At 34.7% G+C, this 24,301-nt stretch overlaps 1 protein-coding gene across 3 annotated transcripts in view; it reads right to left on the bottom strand.

The window, feature by feature from the left end:
• Window positions 1–555: 555 nt before the first annotated feature.
• Window positions 556–24,301, bottom strand: part of LOC134533164 (importin-13) — an 87,501-nt gene continuing 63,755 nt past the window's right edge. For 2 of the 3 annotated variants that reach the window (XM_063370525.1, XM_063370524.1), the window contains exons 15-18: window positions 12,024–12,255; window positions 10,241–10,396; window positions 7,711–7,948; window positions 556–4,442 (exon numbers count right to left, since the gene is read on the bottom strand). In XM_063370525.1, coding sequence (XP_063226595.1) covers window positions 4,334–4,442; window positions 7,711–7,948; window positions 10,241–10,396; window positions 12,024–12,255 — 735 coding nt within the window. In that variant the 3' untranslated portion in view covers window positions 556–4,333. The remainder of the gene's footprint in view (window positions 4,443–7,710; window positions 7,949–10,240; window positions 10,397–12,023; window positions 12,256–24,301) is intronic. The other variant, XM_063370526.1, reaches the window with a different exon arrangement.

Raw genomic sequence — 24,301 nt, forward strand, 5'->3', positions numbered from 1 at the left:
CGGTACACACAATATTTTAATTATTTTAAAATATTTTCATACCAATAACAAGGATGTATGTTTAGTTCAGGATATTATACTGCTTTCAACACTCTAAAACAACATGCATGAAAGTAATGTCCATAAACTTAATTATCATCATGTCCTTGGATTGGTTAAAATTACTAACTCTTAAGTACAGTGTACAGTTCCAACACATACAATTACTAGTGAAACAATACATAAACAAACAATTAGGTTTTGAATTATTATGAATTTTGGTTAGCAGTTATTTAATGGAATTTGTTTTATGATGCATTAAATGTATCTTTTGTGAATATCAAATAGACCACAAATTTTATGGCATGCAGAAAAAAAGCTCTATCCATATGCTGTGCTATAAATTGAAGTCTGATACACATTCAAAAATTTCTGTAAATTTGATATTTGTAAGCAAATATAATGCTTATATATATATATATATATATATATATATATATATATATATATATATATATATATATGGTAGACAATTGTAGACAATGGTAGACAATTGTATGACTTTTTTTTGCACAGGAATCAACAAAGCATTGTCAGTGTTTATACTTACCATGTACTTTAAATTTTGGAGTGTTTTCTTTCACATACTAGAAAAAAATTCATTTAAGAAAAAAAATTTATTACAATATTTATCACTAATCCAATCTTATTACAAATTTATTTTTAGTATCTTCAATATTATGCTCCATCAACATTCTTAAACTATTATTAAACAACACTTTATGTTTTTACTTGCTTCCCATTTAGGACACCATTCTGACAGCCGTAATGCTCACAAGTATAAAATGCTATAGATCACTGTAAAATTTATTTTTTGCTAAAATTACACTCTTTGTATCTGCAATTTTACAATCATTAGTATTTGCTTGGCAGGAAATAGTTACAGAAAAACTTATGTTATAAAGTATGTAAAATAAATGTGATGACCGTCTAAATTTTAGTATACACCAATCTCTCACTTAGCACATCTTCAAATTGTGTGAATTTATTAAGCACCATGTTAATTTTAATGCCTCAAACTTGAATAGCACGTCTGTAAATTTCAGTCAGCACAAAATCGCCACAGGCAAAAAAAAAATTGGGTCTGACGCCACAAAGTCTTTTTCAACTCAGTAAACAACAGCTGTACCGTAGCATACAGTTAGCTATAAAAAGCGGGAAGAGATGGGCACGCAGATCTCTACGCTATCGCCTATTGTACAAACATTAGCAATGGCAAGTTCAGTTGCGGCTATGGAATGTAAAGGACCAAAAGATTTTACGTCCGCGTGTATGCTGCCAGGCTGGGCAATTTCCCTGATTTTCCATGACTTTCCAGAATATAGACACCTTGATTTGATTAGATCCAACCCCTTTAAGAGCTAGCTACGTTCTTGTAAATCAATTAGAGTCTGCCATTGGTTTAGACCAAACCATTGCCTATTCCTTTCCCAGTGTGATGAAACGCACAAGCTGTAGCAGAAGGACATAGTCATGTTTCCAATTTAACCCAACCTGCGGCACACTGTGAAAATGTGAAAAGAGACTGCTGTTTGTCCATTGATGGTGGCCACTTTCCAATGAGCGTCACTCTAAAGGATAAACTGTGGTGCAACATTCTAACTTTCTTTATTTCCTACAAGCAAAGTTAGGAATTTTTTGAGAATAAAAAAAAAATTTACAGCCCTGACACAACACATTCTGCATCTTTCAAAACTGTCAAAATAGTGCCCAGATACAGCAAACATATTTCAGTAACATTGCACAACACCCTGAAAATTCACAAAATACTTCTCATTCTAACACACAACCTCCACAGTTCACATGGACGTATTTGGCATAACCAACACACTTACAGGTAAAAATACAACATCAAAACTAACATTTCTGAATGATAGTCACCTATTTAAAAACAGTAAAACTCTGCTTAGAAGTTTCTTATGGAACTTAAATATTTTGGCTTGTTATTTAGAAAAACTTATTAAAATGGGAACTTCTTAGTAGACTTTTACTGTACATTGCACAGTTATTTTACAAAACCACTATTTAGTTTCTACATGTGATAGGCTGATAGCATAAAGATATCATGAACTACAAGGTGATTACTGATTACTTTTTAAATACCTATGATACACAATTACGTATTAAGAAGCTTAGATAAAACACACATCTCATTCAAAATTCTGTTATGATCAGATGAAAGAAAAACAGCTTAAAGTTTATCAGATTTTAAATTTTCCTCCAATTATGTAGGTATACAATTATTACCACAATAGTGTGTAAATAGATTCCAAAGCTTCTTAATATGCTGGATTTTGTCTGACATCAATACTTTTTAATAGGGATGGGTATGCTGATTCTGCTTCGATTCCACCAATTCTATCTGGAATTGGAACCATTGATTCTCAAGCTGTAAGGAGGAATTGTACCATATAAGGAATCTATCATATTTAGAATGAACTGTTGATAACTTGGATGGAAATTGATTCTTTCTACAAGTGTGTATTTTCCAGCCAGTAAGCTGATAAGTGCTTACCCAACTTGTCTAGCACTAACACACTAAAAAAACTGTAAATTATTTTAAGGTTAGATCGCAACCGCAATCACCTACATTTATCCATAACACTGTACTAAAAAAAGTTAGATTTCTATACTTGCAGGGAAAACATTGTAACTCATTTCAATATAACACCTTTATTTCATAAATACCTACAACATTAACATTTTCTTTCCACTCGTTCAAATAATATCTTTCACGTCCAACGTCAACGAGCAATCACAACGCCAATTTAAAGTAAATAATTCAATGCAGGCTAGCCAACTGATTTATTCATAAACATGTTAGTTGTATTTTTTTTCAGTCTTTCGTACACTAAAGCTAATTTCACAGTATATTTTTGATACTCTTATGTAAATATTTTTCGCTTAAAAGAAGTTAGTTAAAAATTGGATTTACGTGGAAATAAAGTCATTATGTACATTGAATGCCAAAGATTTATTTTTGTGCACAACATGTTGCTTCCCATGTATAAACAAAATTTTTTTACAACATGCACTGTTTTCACGTTTTGTGTTGATGTTTCTTTTGTCGTTACCACGATAACCTGCGTTATTATATCTATTGTGAATTTTAATCACGATAAACAGAAAATATGATCAGTTAGTGTTTTAATTTTAATATGAATGTTCACGGACGTAAATAAATGGAAACACAACAATCAGAACCGTTAAAGACCAAGGCAAAATCATGAATTTTGATCAGTTTTAATTATGTATTTCGCAATACTTGCAAGCTTTTCAAACGTACATTTTTTTAGAAAATGTATGTATATTTAGACTTTTTAACTGTTATTTTTTAGGTTAACCTTTTGCTTGAATTTCCATAATTTCATTTAGAAAGAAAGATTGATTACAATTGGAATCAAACCTGAAATCGAGGAAAATTGTGGATTCGGAATCGAAGGAATGTGGAATCGACCCATCCCTACTTTTCACACCACAAAACTTGGAAATAAAAGGCATCATGTTTGAAATTGTAGCTATAAAAACACTAACAATAAATAATTATCAAAATATATTAACTTCAAAATATTTATTCAGGACAGTCAATTCATAGAAAATAATTTAAATCTGTATTGCTACTTTGAAAGAATCTAAAGATCCTAGATGATAGGGATGACTCTACCTTAGCATCACAATATAATCATGCACTGAAAAGTTCTCTCCCTAACCAGGATTAGGATCAAACCTAAACTTCCTGACCTATATAGTGACAATCCTACAAGTACAGTATCACAGAAAATTACCATCACATGAAAGTAAAATATATTTTCTCAATCCTAAAACTTCAAAATTTTTAAAATGGAAAAGTTGGAAACCCTATTTCTTCAGTCACAGGTAAATACTATAGGTAAGTTGGTCAATACCTTGTTGCATTATAGTGTTAAATGCTAAATTCTCTAAAAATTATTTCATCATATACATGTATTAGCCAAAAAAATACTTTCACATTATGAAGGTCAAAATATATGTTGAACAACAAGAATAAACCTACTAGAATTGTCAAGAGTAAAATCTTTCATCAGTGTCATGATATGACAAAATGAAATTCCTCCATTTAAATGTAACCCTTGGATAAAAATAAATAAATATCTGCTAACTCATCTATCATATGAGACATCGATGACTGAAGAAAAAAACCATGATGCTTATGGTTCAATACAGCCACGCTACAACAGATCAAGCTAACCAGAAAAGATTCTCCTGTGGAGGGCTTTCTAACATGTGCCATGCGCAGGGCAGTCAGTCGGGTTCCCTAGAAGAACGGAGACGATTGGGCTCCGTACTCGGTGCCAATCAAACCTCTGCACACCAGCGAGAACTCCTTCACCGTCTCCTGCAGCTTGCGCTTGTTCGCCCTCTCCCTGCAACAATGTCTCATCATGCACAGCTTGTTCCGGTATTACTTTCAATGAGCAGTGACTCTTGCCTTCCAAGCTACTTCCACTCAACAGACCAGCCTCCCCATGAACCATAAAATTCTACCGGCTGATTTAGAAAAATTTTGTACAATAGAGGAACTTTAAGCAACCTTTAAGAATAAAATTGGGTATCTCATTGGGACCAGATGTTTTAGAAGATTTTAAGGCTTTAACACTACAGGATCTGAAGATATTTCACCTTTAACATTTAGAGAGTAGCTATCATAATAACTGTTTTTCATTAGCTTGATGTAATGCCAAAACGTTTTTACAGATATTCTTGATGTTGTTTGTTGACTGTAACCATTGAATTTTATCTTGCTGATAAGAGTTTTCACCTGTTTCCGGAAATATGAGAAATAATGGTAATAGAGCATATTATTATTTCTTCTATATAATTTATAATGTTTTTTTATTAAATTTCAGGGCTTGGATTAAGTTTTGTGAAAACCAGAGAGGATATATTGGTCTTTTGGATGTAGAAGTTGGAATAAAGGAATTGATTTTTTTTATAAATGTGCTAGGTTTTCTGCAAGGTAGTCAACATAATTGGAAATTTACAAGAAATCACACATAGCTCACACACTGTACGATAACAACAGTTTTCGTTCAGATTTTGTTTATTTATTATTGTCTAATTAACTGTTATCTTTTAATATTTTATTATTGTAATATCATAATTATATAATATTGTTGAATAAGTGTCAATAAGCTACAGCCACATACAATAGAAACTCTGATTTCTAATTTCATCAACAATAGACATTACATTTTTTACAGCACTTAATTTGAAATCTATCATGAACTGAATTTGTTTGAAATTGTTTTATGATATTTTGGTATTTAATTGTTATTTATTATTAATTCATTATATTTTTCTCACTTACCTGTATCTTGCTGCGTACATGTGTACGAAGGCCTCCGTTTATGTTTTTACCACAGCCAATCAGTAATCTGATTTTTAAAGCTAACAATAAGACTTTTGTACAACAGGTAGAAATTAGAGAATGGAAAAAAAAGAAATGTCAGAGGCATCATTCGTAAGGCTTAGCCCGATGCTGAGGTGTAGAAATTTTTATATAATTTAATTGATTTATTACTTGTGGTAATCGTTTCCGGACTATTTTTCATTAAATACAATTAACGAACTGTTGAATAACCTATCCCACCATAAATCCAGACGTTTGATCCAGTTAAACATCACCAGGTCTGCCTTAATAACACCCAAATTAAATCCATATTATTTTTTTTATTATCTTATAACTTCTGTCAATACCAACCTAACTGCATTTATTAGTGTGTTTTTTTGTGTATATTTAATGTTATTACAGTGTAAGGGTATATGTATGTGTCATTTCAGTGTTCATGTTATATTAAATGTGTTTTGTGTCTTGTGCCCCAAACCCCATAATATTTTGTTATTATAGTTTCACATATTTACCTGATACATTCCCCCCAACCTTTATACACTACATTCTATGATCATTTATCCTCAATTTTATTTTGTTTATGTTAAATTTATGTCAGTTGTCTCACTCATTTAGAAATTATCTCCTGGGTCTTGCAATATTATCACTATACATCACAAGCAAGTCAATATTGATATATAATTAGAAAAACAAGGCGCCCAATAATAATAATTACATTAATATAATTTCCCAAGGAGAATAAAATTATAGAGGAAAAGAGTACACAAAGTGAACTGTGTCACACCACAACGCAAAAGAGTATTACAACACATTTACTGATTAGTACACAAGATTCTAAATTGATACAGTAAAACCCTCTTAAGAACATACCACTTTAAAAAATTTCTAGCATAATTAGTTTAAAAAATTTAGCACTATGCCTATTAATACATATTGTTGTCTGGGAGAATATGCGTAATAGATGACAGTTATGCTACTCGGAAAAATGGCCGCCGCCGCCACCACATGACTGGAGCACGTGGACTCGGCTCGTGATTCTGCCAGTCTCTCGTGACATGGCCCGTGTGGATGTTAGGCTCGATTCTCCTAAAAGCTGTTGAAACTCATCCTACCACCCGCTCTCAGCGGCGGGAACGCTGTCGCACTCTTAACTGATGGATCACTGGTGGGCTCTCTAGGCGTCCCTCATGCCTCGAAGTCTAAGCTGGCGGGCACGCGGTTGTACGGACAAATACTCACAAGTCGGCAGATGGTATTTTATTCACATCGAAGGGTACAATGTAGATTAACAGTTACACAAAAATAATGATAGAAAGTCATTACGTATCAAACTGCAAAAAAAACGCCAACTGCAAAATAATCAGTTTAGGTGCTGACCAGGGCACCTCGTGGTCTGGCCTCAGAAGTTAGTCAAGTACGTAGTCTAGTTTTAAACGCTGTGTACGAACTTAAATAATTACGTTTAACAGTCTACCACACTAAGAAGGCCTGAAGAAATGATTAAAATATTTAAGAATACTTCATACACGGCGGATGCTATCAGATCAGCTATGTAAAAAGTTGAAGACGACGGGGTGGGTTTGATAGCCTGCACTCTTTTGTGGTAAGTACGTACTACGACAATAGTTATGCGTTAGTTCTGGCTCAAGATTTTCGTTTTTCTATTTAAAGTTGAACAAAATGTTTTTGTTGCATGACTTATAATTTAAATTGTTTGGTGTGTTTTCATATACTCTACTGTTTAAATAAACATACTTTCCATGAATAGGTTTTGTTTTAATGAATAACTAAACCTGACAAAAAATAATGCTTTTTTCGTATAAAAAATGCACCCCGACTTTTCAAACTTGATATTTGTATACAATGTGTGACAATTATGCGATAAAACACAGTATATAATAAGTTATTGTTCTTAGTAACTCATTTTTACATTACGATGTTGGTACATATTTCATACACGTATCGCAGATTTATATTCATTGTTCCGCATGCATCATCTATCAGTCAAATTGACACTGTTTTCGGTGAAATAAGTATCATACAACATTTATGGGTCATATCTGTGGTCAATAATGTGCTCTTTATAAATGAAAAGAATTCCTAAAAAAAATAAAATAACACCGTACTCTCCCGTTTCAAAAAATGATAAAATCTTAGTCTCTATAAATTATCCTCTCTGTTACCATTTTGGGTTCGCACCAGACACTTTACTGTTCAAGTTTATCGAATGCAGTTATCGGTAGGGATGTTTCTGAAGGCTCTACAGCAGGAATGACACCCACTTGAGGACGTTCTTGACGAACTGCTCCTTCTGCTGCGGCGAGGCGCGCGGCAAGGGGACTGCGTCGGTGAGCAGGCTGCCGTGCAGCCAGCGGCTCAGGCTGTCGCCGTGCTTCTTGTTCAAGGCCAGCAGCACGTCCGCCAGGTGCTCCAGGACGGACCTCGGGGACTCCCCGCCTGCCGACACGAGCCACCTCCCTCCTGCACCGGCCGGCTCCTCTCCGCCCGTCACAACTTGCACTGCATAGGTGCCAGGTAAAAAATGATACGTTTTTACGAAAGAATTTTTAAATTAAGTGTTACGTAAAACTGAATTTCAGTGAAACCACATCTGACATGCAATTGGAAAAAAAATATTTATGGTTACCGGTTACCAATACCAATACATAAACCTATCAAAGTTAATAACCTGTATATTTTTTGTATTTAATATCATGAAAGTATTTTTAAATAGTGTTATGTAAAACTACATTTCAGTGAAACCACATCTGACATGCAATTGGAACAAAATATTTATGGTTACCGGTTACCAATACCAATACATAAACCTATCAAAGTTCATAACCTGTATATTTTTTTTTGTATTTAATATCAATCATATTTCACTTCACTAGTACCCTCTACTTTCACATTTTAACCCCATTTTCATCCAGTTTTTTATCAGTTTAAGGCCAACCTCGCATTGGCGATAACAGGAACTTCATGAAAGTGGGGCATCAAAACATTTGCGACAATTGTAAAATGAACGATTACAGAGAATAATTTAAAAGTTCCACTACTCTAGTCTAGTAAAACTGATTCAACCCGTTCGAGCAGTTATGTTTCTTGATAGATCAAATCCCAAATGAGGTGATAAAGGTCTTTAAACCGGCATATTCGGAACCGCAGCCAAGCCAGATCAATGATTTTTGATTTTACAAGATTATTGAACATCACTATAGGCAGGTAGGTTTAATGGGGATACAAAATGTGAAAATGTGAATTGTAACCGAAAATGCTGCACTGAAATGAAACTGACAGCAATGAACTCTGAGCGAACTAAAAACCCCAACAGTGCAGTAATGCGATCTGGTGGTCAAGTTCAACAACCTTAAATCACCTGAAAACAATCTTAATGTGAGCAGATAGTTTAGTGCCTGATTACTAGAGGCAAGTTTATGCTGTGAATTGCAATAAAACCGAAATAACACCGAGAAGTATGTAAAACACAGTATAGCACTAAAATGCAAGTTATATGATGGAACTAAGTAGCATTCAACCAAAACTTCATTCAAATCATTAAAAAAGTAAGCTTTTAATGTTTGAAATTTAAGGAATATCGTAATTTCCAGACAAAAAATTGTACCAAAATGCATGAATAAAAAATAAATAAATTTAATTTTTTTTATGCATCTCTTATTGAATCACTATTAAACCACAAATGCTCTCTAATTTATTTTTATTGTTCTGAGTGTATCTATTTTCGACTAATTTATTACAAATTATTTTTATCATAAAAACACAGCAAACAAATTTTACAGTTTTTTTGGTCAAGTTTAAGTATTACAAAACAGCTGTTATAAAAATAAAAAAACAATAAAATCAAAATCCTATTTTTAAAAAAAATTTGAACCAAAAATAAAACCAAAAATAATATCTCTATTGATCACAGAATGTGTCAAAACATAGAAAGCTGGATTGTACACCTTTTAATGCAATAAATATTCACAAAAAATCACTAACACAATAACAGGCTCAATGAAAAATTATACAGAATGTGTGACTTTACAACATACAGAGTATGAAAAACACATGTCATGCTACTGCAAAATCTCCCCTTTTCATTGGCTAGATCCCGAGAAAATAATAATAATATTATTATTATTATTATTATTATTATTATTATTATTATTTAATATGCCCTTAGTAGTAAGTCCAGTTTAAAAACTTAAGTTAAATATGTTAAATACATGACATATTTTTAATGACATACAGTACCATCTAGAAATAAATTTTTTTCCTATATATTGATAATGAAGACTGTGAAACAGATGAATGGTCTCTTGGTAGTGGCGGATAGATATGTACAGGACAGTTGAGTCTAAGTAGGAATCTGTAAGTATTTAATATTTTTTGACTTACGTGAACATTCCTCAGATGTAGCACGGACCCTAGATTTTATACCCAATTTTGAAAAAAAATTACATGTTAGACATTACAGAAATAAGAGTACGTACATTAAATTGCCACTCAATCGTAAAAAAAATTTTTGAGTACAATTATTCAATACTGATAGTAGTATGATGTTACAGCTTACAGGCAACCAAATTCCACTACCAATTTCAATTGCTCATTATAGACAGCAATGTTTACTCTTCAGTTTTCAGAAATTATTACATACAGAAAAAATGTATCAAAAGTACACTTATGGCCGCTTGCTGAGTCAGGTAAGTAAAATCTAAGCAAAAATTTAAAAGGTTAATCAAATGGAGAAATGCGTACCTATTACACTTTTGCCTCAAGTCATGACTGTGCAAGCCGGCCTTAACTCACCAATGTTTCGAAGGATTCTGCGAGTCAAAACTTCACCGCAGGACTGTACAACACTAAAGAGTGATGGCATCTCTCTGCTTTGAGAAATGAAATTGACAAGGAACGATGCACTAGCTTTCACAGTTGGTGCTTCTGGGACGGATAACGCTAGAATACCTGCAAGTCATAAAGTGAGGAACAGTTGGCATTTGTGATTAAAAAAAAATATGTACACCAATCTCTCACTTAGCACATCTTCAAATTGTGCTAATTAATTTACAGTGATGTTAATTTTACTGCCCCAGTCTTGAATAGCACATCTGTAAATTTCAGTTAGTTCAAAATCACCACCGGCAAAAAAAAAGTCGGGCATGACGCCACAAAATCTGCTTCAACTCAATAAACAACAGATGTACCTTGGCATACAGTTAGCTATACTAGGCGGGAAGATGGCCGCACAGGTCTGACTACATTATCGGCTGTTGTACAAACATTAGCTATGGCAAGTTCAGTTGCGGCTATGGAGTGTAAAGGACCAAATGTTTTACGTCCGCGCGTATGCTGCCAGACTATACACAGACCGGGCCGTGAACTTCATTCTAGCCAGTGGCAGAGAACTTGCACACACAATTACAAAGCAACATCTGCCCATTCGTCTGCCAGTAAATATACATGCGCAAGCACCTGCAGTTTGAATCATATTGGAATCATAGCTTCCAAGTAAGAGCATAATGCCGTAATGCATTATGTTCAAGTATTTGAGACAAAACTAGAAGTATTACGGCGTGCAGAATGTCATGTAGGCCACACTTATGTTGGTCGCACTTTAGTTTTAAGCAAGTCAACTATGCGCACAAGTTGGATGCTGTTGATTGTACTAGCAGGAATATATTTAACATTAGATACTAGAACAGAAATTAACAGATGATTCACATGGAAAAGGGTTGTTAAATGAATGGTGCAATGAAAAAAAATCACAGGCCCAACAGGATTGGTGTGAACCAAGCAGTGACACTCGAATAAGCACTTTAATTTTTGAAAAATATTAATGTAAATATCCGGACAGTAATATCAGTTTCACTGCCAGTAAACAATAGTTTGGAAACTTCACGGAAAGGTACGCGACGTGAGTTCATGGTCACGCCCAGGCAGGAAAATCAACCAGCAGACTGATGATAACAATCTCCCATTACGTGATGCTGTATTTGTCATACAAAGTATTTGATGGCAGGCGTATAAAGATAAATGGTGTGACATATTTATCATTGAGTGTTATTCTACGCATTTATATTATGTAAAGAATATTCCCTTACACATTTTTGAACACATTAAGGAAATTAGACTTGCTATTTATGGAGACCATTGCTTCAGAATACACAACTTTGAATAACACAAACATTTTTAGGAATGCATTAGTCGTGCTATGTGAGGGATTGGTGTATATAAATTTAATAGACAAGATGGTACAACAAACATAATATTAGTAAGGATTCCTAAAAAATTAATTTTGCTCTAGCTTACATCATTAAATAATTACCTACTTTGTTTAACACAAGTGCCAGAACATTGGGTTCGCATTCAATCCAGGTTTGAATCCTGGACTAGCAATTCTGAGTTCTTTTTCCAAATGCTATGAGCCTTTTTTTGCATTGTTTTATGACCTCTTTTGTACAGAAGCAAGGCCCCAATAAAATTGAAACATATCAAAAGTTGCAGATTACACAATATCTTGGCCCGCAAGTCTGCTGGATCATATAAGATGGGTGTCTGAGCAATTTTGATATTGTAACACACTACAACTTACTACACTGGAATACTTTTCCTCTGTCGATGCCACTGGTCAGAGCAAAAAAATCGGGAATTTTCTTCAGGAGCTGGGCTAGGAGGTTGAAGAAGTATTCCAATATGTCTGTCTGCTCCGACAGATTCACGCAAGCAGGAGGACTGGTCTTCTGAAGAGTCACTGAGCATATCTCTTGCAGCAGTGACTCCATTAATGCCGCCTGTGTCTTGTCTTTCCCAAACATCACAATTAACTGCAAAAAATAATTACCCATTGTTCATAACCATTCCCTTTTAAAACTAACGTGTGAAGCAAATGAGACACTGCATTCAAAAATACTAATGACAGATAACAAAAAAGTGCAACAGGGATACAGTAATTCTTATGCAGCAGGTTTTGACACTAAACCATCCAATTTGTAAAAACTAATTCTTTTCAAATTTTTATTTTTAATAGAAAATTAACAGGAAACTAAAAATTGTTACGAAAGTACCAACATAACTTCTTAATCTGTGGCCTATTTCACAAACTCAACAGTGTGAAATAAATTCTAATTGTTTCTATTTAATAAATAATATCAACATTTTTAACATACAGTAAACTCCCGGTATATCGCGCCCCGATTGATCGCGGAATCGGGTATATCGTGGGTCAAACCATGTCCCCCAATCATAAATGAATAATAATAATAATAATTAATAATAATGGAATAATGGTTGACAGCCGATTAGGATAATTTTGCGTCGTAACTCACAAACTAAGCATCGGGCAGAAAAAAGCCGAGGCGTAGAAAATGTCCGCAGCGAAATTCTAAACAAGATATCTCCGTACATTATTCCTCTATCTTGTAGGGTTTTCAAACTATGGTCCAATCCAGCCCAGTGTAATTTTCTGAAACACTAGTTCTTAACGTCGCTTTATTTCACAAATTAAGCATCGGACAGGGGACCCGATAAAGCCCACCGTCCAGCGACATTATCCAGCGTGACTCGGCTGGGGATTGATGTTGGATAGGCTTGGATGACTGCAAATGCTGGGAGGGGAGAGGCGCCGCGGGTGGGAGGGGAGAGGCGAGCCGAGAATATGCGACCAAGTCACCCGGGTAGACGGGAGGGGTGGAATATAAGCGCTAGTGATGAGAGGGGCGATGAATAAGCAGAAAGGGGGGAAGTCTGGTGACCTTGAGTATGTAGTTCACTCATTTCCCGTCTGCACACTTCTCGTGGTCACGTGTGTTGACAAGCAGAGACAAGTCATTGTTGACCGTACGTTATTGAAGCCGTGTTTTTACAGTGAGTCTTGTTAGCGCTTGGTACGATGTCACAGAAACGAAAAACTCATTCTATAGCAGATAAACTAAAAATCATTGAGCGTGTGAAAAAAGGTGAGACGAAAGTGAGCACATCACGTGAGTGCGGTATCCCAGAAGGTACAATCAGAGGGAGGATGAAAGAGGAACAGAAACTGAGAAATTTTGTGGATGTTATTGAAAGTGATGTAGGGTTGCAAAGAAAAACAATCAAGTTAGGTGAAGACAGTGAACTGGATGAATGCCTTTACAGGTGGTTTTTAATTAAACGAAGTGAAGGTGTACCATTGTCAGGACCTATTTTGAAGGCTCAAGCTGTGAAGTTTCATAACGATTTGCATGGAAAGACGGACTTCAAAGCTTCAGAAGGGTGGTTTTCGCGATGGAAAGTTCGTCACGGAATACAGCAGGCAAGCATCGAAGGCGAAGCCCGATCTTCTGACAGTGTGTCTGCAACACAATTTCCTGAACAACTGCACAAGGTAATGAGTGACGAAAATTTGACAGATGATCAGGTTTATAACTGTGACGAAACAGCTTTGTATTTTCGACTACTTCCGACAAAATCTCTAGACCTCAGAAATTCAACAAATAGGTCTGGATTTAAACAGAATAAGGATAGAGTTACTCTTCTTTTTGCCGTCAACAAATCAGGCAGCCACAAACTCAAACCACTCTGTATCGGAAAAAGTCGAAGTCCAAGATGCTTCAAGCATGTAAACATGAAGTCGTTGCCTGTTACGTATGTGCACACAAAAAATGCATGGATGACGGCCGAGATATTTTCCAAGTGGTTCAATGAAGAGTTTGTTCCGTCAGTGAGAAGCCATCTGCGGTCACTGAACCTAGAAGAAAAAGCTATATTGACACTTGACCACTGCCCAGCACACCCATCTGCTGATTTGCTGCAGTCACGAGATGGAAAAATAAAAGTTATGTTTTTGCCGAAAAATACCACTGCTCTGATCCAGCCCCTCGACCAGGGTATTATAAGAGCATTTAAAGCTCACTATCGACGAGAACTTCTCAGCGCAATTGTAAGTTCTGACGATGACATGGAGGCTTACCTAAAATTGCTTAACCTCAAGGCGGTAGCCTATTCCGTGGGACTAGCGTGGCAAAGTGTTTCCCAAGCAACCATTCAGCATTGTTGGAAAAAGTGTTCTTTTTCCATCAGCGAAACAAAGAACTTCAGTGATGAGCCGTTCCTAGGATTTGGTGACAACGATGTACAGTCTGCACGTAATATTGTTGACTCCAACCTATCTTTGGATGACCTAGTGAATTGGGCTGAATGCGACAGTAGTGATCCTGTGTCAGAGACCGTCGACGAACTAGACATTATTGCAGCTGTGCGGGACGAGAATGATGGTGATGAAGACGAATGTGAAAGTGTTGTGGACGAAACGGAAGTGCCAAGTGTAAGACAAGTAATCAACAACATTGATCAAGTCATATTGTGGTTGGAAAGACAGAGTGAGCCAAATCATGTCCCGTTGCTTCACCTGGCAAACTTAAAGCATTATGCAGAACAGAAACGCACTGCATTAGTACTCCAAACAAAAATGTCTGATTATTTTAAAAGAAAAGAATAGATACATATACATATGTAATGCATACATATATTTTAGTGATTGTGTAAATGCTCCACGCTGTAAATGTAAATTTGAGGGCAGTTTTTTTTTTATTTACCGTCTGACCCGTCCCATGCTGTGCTGTCTTGACAGGGGAGGTTGCGGTATTCTGTATAGCAGTGGGTGGGGCGGGGTAGTTGAAGTATACTTTCGGAGAGGGAAAAGGTGGGAGGGAAAGATAACGCGTAGAGAGAGGTAGAGATTGGAGCGGGCAGAAACACGGTCAGGAGGAGGGGGTGGGGGAGGGAATGTGATCACGCAGCACAGAGGCAGAGCATGAATCACTTGACTGAGCAGCGTCGCTGCGTACAAGGCAAAATCAGGTAGTCCAGTGTTTAAAATTCCACTCCAGAATCTTCCCGTTTAGTGTGGAGCGCTTACACAAACTATGACTTATTTAATTTTTTTACATCTTTTACTGTACAGTATGTACTGTATTAATTGGTATTTTACTGAACATCTGTATATAAATGTTTTGTTACAACGTGAACCTACAGACGTAAAGTTATTGGGTAATTCATTGTATTATACACATTCATCTTTTTACTTTGGTATAATGTTTTAACATTAAATAGTAAAGTAAATCAACTAGCGTATTTTTAATCTTTGCCGAGGAATTCCCAGTGGTCCAATACTTACGTGAACCATACTGTACCACTTTTGCAGTGAGGTCGTAAACAAGCCCCGGAAATGTTTATGTGTAGCGGCCTCCCGACCTTTAACCAGAGGCTGGGGAATATAACACTTGCCGATCCGAGCCACACACACTCAGCAACTCGACACAGCGTTTGGTGGAATAAATAAAGACAAAGTTTAACAGACTTTTTAATACGGCGCCGCTGATTGCGCTAAAATTAATTTGGCGCAATTTTTGTATCCCACATGTGACCATTTATAATTTACTGTAAGCATGGATAATAAAGTTTAACCACTTGACATGATAGACGATTCTTTAATTTTTATTGTACGAATGCTAGAATTGTTTTTCCCGTATCTGCGGCCTACTTCTGCAAAAGACACGCTATGTGTAAGTAAATCTAGAATTTTTATTTTGTCAATTGAACTCGGTACTTTGCGATTCATATTCGGTTTGAAGTATCACTACGGCCTTTCTATTTAGAAGACTTCGACCACAGAATCGTGTGTAACCGCACACACTGCACTTACTTCGTTACGGACACTGACGAAGCAGATACTGTGGCTGACACCACGAGACTGGCAGCAGCTTGTGTGCCGCACGTGTGTATGGTGGCGTGTGGCGCGCTCGTAGGCCGTGCGACAAACTGTGTGCGGCACGCGGAAAAATAAAAAAAAATTCAACATTTAATATATATCTTTAAAATTTATTATTTTTATTTTTTTTTCACCCACGTTAAGTGAAAACTGCGGATGCAAAGTCTGCACATAAGGCGGGCCGTCTATACTGTGCATGTTTGCCGACCTATTAGAACACAAGCGGTATTTTATGCCTTTTGACCTTGGTCACATCGAAACATTGCGGTTATGCAACAACGCGGGTAAAAGTTATGTCCCCCGACAACCGCGTTAAATAGGGAGTGTACTGTATCTAAATTTGAATTTAACAGTTAACTACAATGAAATGGAAATATGTAGCACTTAAATTTGAGTTATTATTTTTAACATAAATAAAAAATATTATACAATGTAAAATTGAAATGCAATAAAAATTAAGTATGTAAATTTTAAAAAAATTATCTTTGAACACTATATTAAAAAAAGTGTGTGCGTGGAGTTCACGTGCAACAGAAGTGAGACTTCTTGAATTATTAGAATCCTTTAATTCTTTAATTATTAGAATTTTTTTAATGAACAAGAGATAATAACTGAGAATAATGAGGGGATGGGTATGATATCAATGAAAAAAAAACACTGAGGAGTAGACTAACACAAGCAGCATTTCAAAAAATTTGTAGCATCACTGCTGCAAAGTAAAAATTCTTTGCTGAGGAAGCTACAATTTTCGAGCATTACTAGGGATGGGGCGACCGAATCCAATATCCGCCGAATCCGCCGAATCCTAGGGATTCGAAGGTTCGGCGGGTCTGATATAGGATTCGTCAAAGGATTCGGTTTTTTACTATTTACGGGAAAAAAATACAGTAAAACTCGCTTACGAGGTCCCGCATGGTAGGTTTTTCCGTATAAAGTGTTTAAATTGCCCGAGGTCTCATCATTTACGCCATTAAATGTGTGATATAATGTCCGTTAAAATATTTTCTGAAACTTCCTGTCTTAAATAATGGCCCACGTAAATACGAAGAAAAGACAAATGAACAACATACGAAGAAATATGGATGATGTACCATAACTACAGTACAAACCCAATAGTTATTTTAGGATAATTACCATAATAAGAACTAAATATTCTTTGTAGAATACCATAATTACTACAGAAGCATGATAGCTACCATATTTGCACTATAGTTACCTTAACAACTGAGATGTATATTTACCGTGATAGTAATGTATTATTTATTTATGACATATTAAATTAAAGAACATTGTTGGAAAAAAAAAGGATGTTAAACTTTGATATGTACGGTTGGCACATGTTGCTAAGAAATAATGTGATGTGAAAGAATGCAGTACTACTACGAAAAGTGAAAATGGTACTCGTGGATTTTTAGGTTATGGCAGTCTCTTTCGTTTTTCAGTAATATCGGCCGAAAATTAACGAGCGTACTGTATCGGAAGTCGGCAGAAATGCCGATTCAACTAAATATTGGCAAAATCGGCTTCTTCAATACAGCTCTACATTTAATGACATTAGTAAACATATTTCAGACTTCAGGGCTGTATCCGAATACATAGGGATGCGTCCTTAGCACACACATCCCTACATCCCTTAGCAAATGCAGCCACAATGTAGAGGACGCATTTCTAATGGATGGATAGTATCCGAATACTTTTACTACTAGCACCACCTGTTGACTGTCAGTCGTACTAATGTTCACGCAGCCATTTTGTGTAGGGATATCTACGAATATTCAGCAAAATGTAAATAATAAATACCTACCAATTAAAAAATAATGTAACGTGTATGTTATATATGTTAGCGATCCAAATAAAATATATTTTATAAATTGTAAACTTTAAAAATACTTATGAGTTTTGAATTATCCTTTAAGTTTAAATTCGTATTTTTATTATATTTATTAACGTCTTCATTTGTCTCTGTTTAAGTTATCACTTTCGCTTATAATGTTTTAAACAAATATTTTGCAGAAAATCTGAAGTAATATTATACACAAAACAAAATAAAACCCAATTCCGAAGCTAATGGATGTAGGGACTGTGCCGTTTCATGTTTCGGCACTCGTAAAATAGTAAAAATATTTTTGTTTTCTGTACCTAATAATTATTTTATATTGAGTCTTATAATGTTTACTTGTGTTTAATTACATTTTAAACCTAATTTAGTTTTTTTTTTTAATTTAATTTTATTAATGATATTTACTTTAAATTTTTTTATTATATTCCATTAAGCACACAATTCTATTTTTCGTTTGGCTTCAGTCAAAACCTTCCATTTGTTCACCGGATGTTCTGTGCTAGCCTAAGAGTTTTTAGTAACGCCCGCCTGTCCGCCGTGTCCCGGCGTGCTGTCCACGTGATTGTCAGCAGTTGCTTGCAGTTTCTCCTCGCTTCTTCACGTGATTTCATATAAAAAATCTGTACTCTAGACCATTTTTTTTCCTAGAGCATTTTTTTTAGTACCGTCCACGCAACCTGGTGGCAGTTCGGTAAGCTTCCGATGCTCCATTGTTTTAGAATTACTTACCCGTTTCGTCCGTTGTTCTCGGCATTCGTCAAGATGGCTCCAGTCAGTGATGGTGGTTGATTAATGTACTTTTTCGCACCATAGTTTTTTTTTGGTAAACATCTCACGTAGAAGTGGTGTTTTTATTTGGTTCTACAACATGACGTGAAGTTCAGTGTAAATTTCTTCAGCCTCCGATTTCGGTAAGTCACGAGAAAGCATGAGAGAGAGTGAGAGTATTTTTTTGTTGTTGCCTTTTTTTTTATTTAATTTTTGTTTCTCTGCAACCTTATGTTGCAGGAGGTTAACGTTTTGGATCCTCTTCAAGTTCTTTACTTTTGGGTTATTCTTTAACCTACCTTCAAACATTATGTATTGAATCTACGTCCTGTCGGCCTGGGAAGCATGGTTCTGCGCCGGCTGCTGTACAAGTTTTCGTCTTGAACATGTCACGGATATTTTTCAGCTTCAGCTAAGTCCGTTCTTTTTTTTTAATGAAATTTTATTATTGCTTGTCGTCCAAACGTTTCGTCACCTAACGCTTACAAAAGAAAAAGACTTTCGTCGCCTAATGTTGGGCAAAAGATTTTAATTACCTAATGTTTCCAAAAAAGGACTTTAATTACTTAAATGAAGTATTTTTGTAATATGTTTTGTTTTGTTCCTGAAGAAGTTTTTAATCTACATTTAAAGTTATAGACTCAATTAGTAAAATCCTAATTATGGATATAACATGATATTTAAATTTATTATAAAAACTAAATAACTAATATAAAGTAATTTTTAACAGTATTAGCCTGTAATTTGGGTGCACCCTAGGATTACTATTGATAACAAACATTCCATTTTAATGATAATTTTATGACTTTTGTTTACCTCTTCAGATGAGTCATTGTTTTTTGTTTAGTTTAAATGTATTTTCTAACTAAATATATCACCACTAATAGATGAAGATACGTATGTTGTTGTCATTTACTAAACTAAGTTCCTCTGGACTTAAGTAATTATAAGTGATGAGGTGTATTCTGTTGTGAAGCTGGTTTACCCTGACACGTTTCCAGTCAAATAATTGTATGATATCAATATTAATCTCATTATAATTTGGTAGCAGTAACAAGTCAAAATCAAATAAATAATAAAAAAAAACAACCAGTTGTCACAATATGGTAGCAGAGCATGGTTACTTTCTACGAGTCTATAGATAATATTATTATTTTGAAAGAAATAAGTTTTATGATGTGAGTTATTTTTTTTTAATGTTTGATATGTTCTATTAGCCTACAAGCAAAAATTCATTATAATATATATTGACTTTATTTTTATTGATAATTAAAGGTTAAATTAGTTTTTTTTAAGTTATTGTTTTCCACATATATATATATATTCGTGTAAAGGTGACGAAACGACTCGTTAATTATGTCTTTATTAATTCAGTAGTATGTGGTACGAGTGCTTTGTCTTGCATGTTGAAGTGCTTTGGTGCAGGTGTTTATCTTGAGGCGTCGCCAAGGTCGCGTCACGTCTTTGCACACGTCTTTTTTTTTATTCATGTCAGTCTATGTTGCGTTTCAGTCGCTAGTGTAATGAGTTAATCGAGTAAGTTTATTATTTAAATTATGAGTTTTAGAACGATCGTTGTATCTTGCGTTTAACACAGTAATATAACAGAATTTTCCTAGTGCTTCTCTCGTTACTTATTGTATCGGTGTTATTCCCAACTATTATGTGGATTTTAATATTGTTTTTTAAAAGAATTACAAGGTATGGTAGAGCCTCTTATTTTTCTCTCCAGTGCATATGTTGAGAGTTGTCATTTTTTTTATCTGTCTTGATACGTCGTTTTGTTTACAGTAAGCCATTTATTTAATAGGGGAACTATAATTATTTAATAGCTAATATTAAGTTAATGTGTGATTTTGTCTTCGTTCAATATGAATTTTACTTTCGTTGTTTGAACTCCTGCAGTTTGTTTATAAAAAAAAAATTCCCAGCCAAGATGGAGTCTTTCGCAGCACAGTGCTGCCAACTTTGAATGTAGTACTTTCATATTGACCCATTGTTGTGGTGTGTTTACTTCTGACATTAGTAGTTCTCGACTCTTATTTGTCATTTTCATTATTTTTTTTTTTTGGCTTGACTTTGATGTCCAGGTTAGGCATTTTCTTAAAATAGTGGTTCTTACTTTTCGTTTTTTAGTAAATCATGAGTAAATGTATTTTTTTTGGAGGGTTTCATATTTGTAGTTAGCCTACCTAGTATGTTATTTAGGAGTTAAGGTGTGGAGAGTTATTTTTTTTAACACTTATTCCTGCTTTCAGTTGAAGGTCCACCATTCGGGTCCACTGTTAGCGATTTAGTGTCTTTAGGGTCTTTGACTCAGTCGATCGTGGCTTGATCACCCACTGATCCTAGTCTTGGAGTCCCTGGATTCTGTATGTCTGTATTTTCATAGGCCTATAAAAACATATCAAGTAATGTAGTTTACAGGTTATTTGGGTAGGTTATTAAGTATTCTTTTTAAGTATAATTTGTGGTCTTCAGTTTAAGAGTGCATTGTTTAGGAACGGCCGCCTAACTTTGTGTCCTACTGTTGGCGTTGTTTTGTTATTTGGGTCTTTGACTCAGTTGATCGTGGACTGAACACCCACGTGTCCTAGTCTTTGAGTCCCTCGTAACTTTTGTACTCGAGTCATAAATAAATAAAAAACCATGGTACTAGTTTTTAAGTTGTTGCAACATTTAATTTTTTTTTAAATATTATTTCTGGGGAACAAGTTTGGTTATAGGGTTTTCTTAGTTTGAATTTTTATGTTCAAGTAATCATGTGGTTATTAGTTGGTATTTGGGGTATGTATTTTCGTACAAGTTATTTTGTTATCATCTTCATGTTTGGTTTTCATGAGTTTTTTTTGTGTCCATTTCACATAATTTAGGGTTTGCTGTATCAACTATATTAATATCAACACTGATTTTTTCTGTTTTAGTTAATCATGTAAGATTGAGGTTATGTTTGGTAATTGTCGTTTAATTTGTCGCAAGTTGTTTGAGAGTTTTAAAATTTATATTCCTTTTAACCTATAAAATTGTCGTGGTTTTAATTACATAATTTGCATATTCTTTATTAATATAATTCTAAATGATATTTCAATTTTATAAGATTGCAGGTTTTGTTCGTGAGAGAATTGTTTGCATATTATTTCTCGTTTTCATAATATTTCCATGTTTCTGATTTTTTTTGCAGATTGCCATATGTTGAAAAGTCTGTGGTTTCTTCAGTAATATTTAATTGATGTAATGTTTGTTTACTTTTGTGTATCATCATTTGGGGCACATTTTTCATAATCTAACCATGATAGGTATATTTTATTGTCTTGTTGCCATCATTTAATAAGTTCTTTTTATAGCAGGTTGTTTTAATAATCTCTTATGTTGTTTCCTTGCCCATGTTTTGTTGTAGGTCATCTTGGGTATGTATTTTATCTAATTTCTTTTCAGAGACATTTTGCCGTTTTCCTAATATGTTCATTTAATGTGTGTTCTAGTGCTTTTCATTGCACAAGTTAATAATTGAGGTAATGAAGTTGTCTTATAAGTATTTAATTTCCAGTAAACTTATATTTGAATCAAGTATTTGAGTAATTTTTTTTCAGGTTGTGTTTGATCTTCATTTTAATTTTTTTTTTCTTGAGCCTATTAATTTTTATTTTTATTTCACTATTTTGCATTTGTTTTGTTTTAATTATTTTGTTTCAGTGAGATGCAGTAAAAGGTCAGTGGTTGTCTTGTTAGAATTTTGTCGTTTCTCTTTTTAATTTTTTTTAAGCACTTATAAAGTTTTATAGTTTTGATACTATGTATGTATACAATTTTGTACTGTGGGAGTAAGTGACTTCCAGACAATATTTGGGTTGTGTTTTTAATTGTGTTGTCGACTTTGGTCAAGTTTAGCCAGAGAGCAAACTTTTTATTTTAGGCAGGTCCTCTGAGCCAGAGCCAGTGAGCCAGTGCCAAGTCCTGTTGAGAAGTGTTTAGGCTTCACCAGCACTTTTCATTTTTGCAGGCCTCAGTCATTTTTTTTTATCAAACCATATATCTGCCATGGAAGATCCAATCACTCATTTTTAATAATAGTTTAAATTTAGATTAATATATTTTGTGATTTTATTTGTTTTTAAATAATAATTAATTTTTTTGAGTGCTAACTTTGATTCATTGCTATTCTGTTGTTTGTCTTGCTGGTGTCATCTTTTAAAATAACATTTGAATATATCCGTTTTGTTTCTTGTCTTGTCATCCAAAACATATATTTTTTTGAAATTTCTGTTTTATAGGTCATGTGTGTGTTAGTTCATGTGGGGATGTGGTGCGTTGTGTGTTTACACAGCTTTCCACACGATACAGCCATTGCACATGTGTTCCACACATTACACCGTGTAGTGTCATCAACTTAATCATTTTTTCAATTTTTTTGTTTTGCAAGTTTTTTTGGTTTTGAATTTAGATGTTCCTTCTTGTTTTGCTTTGTGTACTAGGGTTGTTGCTGTATGACATCTCTCCGGTGGGGTGTCTGCTGCATGGAGTTTGCTAGGGTGGTTGCAGCTTCGGCTCGGTGTTGCTGCGACTCACCGTTTCAGCCATCTCTGGTGAATTTCGTGTAGTGGAGTTCTGCTTGGTGGGATTGTCGTATAGTGACACATTCCTCATTCTAAGGTATGGTTTCAACTGATTTCTTCTCAACAATTTTTTCTTTTAATACATTGCAGGCAGTTCTTTTTTTATTAGTCACTTAACCTTGGCTGAATCGTAACTTTATTCATGTTATATTTTGTGTTAGTGGTCAAGCTTGCTTTTGCAGGTACTAAATTATCTCTTGAGTGCCTAAGGTATGGGACTTAGTCATTCATCTTTGGACGACCGTTTTCTTTGTTTTATTTTCAATTTTGTGTTGTCGCTAAATAAGCATCTTAGAATTTTTTTGTTTTCCTTTTGTTTGGGCTCATGTTTATCTTCATGTGTTGTTTGAGCTGCAGTCTTCAGAGCGGTATCATAAGATCAGGATTTTAGTGACCAGGATTTAAGTAGGGGTAAAGAATCCCCAAGTTTTTTTTTATAATAAGAAGGGGTAGAGAATCCCCAATTATGTTAATATGGAGGAGGTAGGAGAACCCCCCATTAAGCTGAATAAGTAGGAGGTAAAGAGTCCCCACTATTCTGAATAAGCCGACGGGCATTTTTTTTATATGAGGTATGGTCCTCTTTTATATATATAGTATGTAACTGGTTGTCCTGGGTACTTGTACCACCATTCTGTCCTGTTTGTTCTACAATCACACATTAAAAAGTTTCGGTATTTTGGTAGTCTGATCTTCGATTAATTTACACTTTAGCTTTGAGATTTTTCTCTCGCAGGTATGTGAGCATCCTACGTTCAGCTAATTGATGTTGATGTCGAGACCAAGTTTTCTATAATTTTCTTGAGCGAGCATTTAAGTTTTTTTTTATGATGCAGGGGTGAGTAGTCCCCATTTTGTTTTGATTATTGTATGAAGAGGTGTATATTCCTCATTGAGTATGG

Source organism: Bacillus rossius, chromosome 6, assembly GCF_032445375.1.
Source record: "Bacillus rossius redtenbacheri isolate Brsri chromosome 6, Brsri_v3, whole genome shotgun sequence".
NCBI classification, from domain to species: domain Eukaryota; kingdom Metazoa; phylum Arthropoda; class Insecta; order Phasmatodea; family Bacillidae; genus Bacillus; species Bacillus rossius.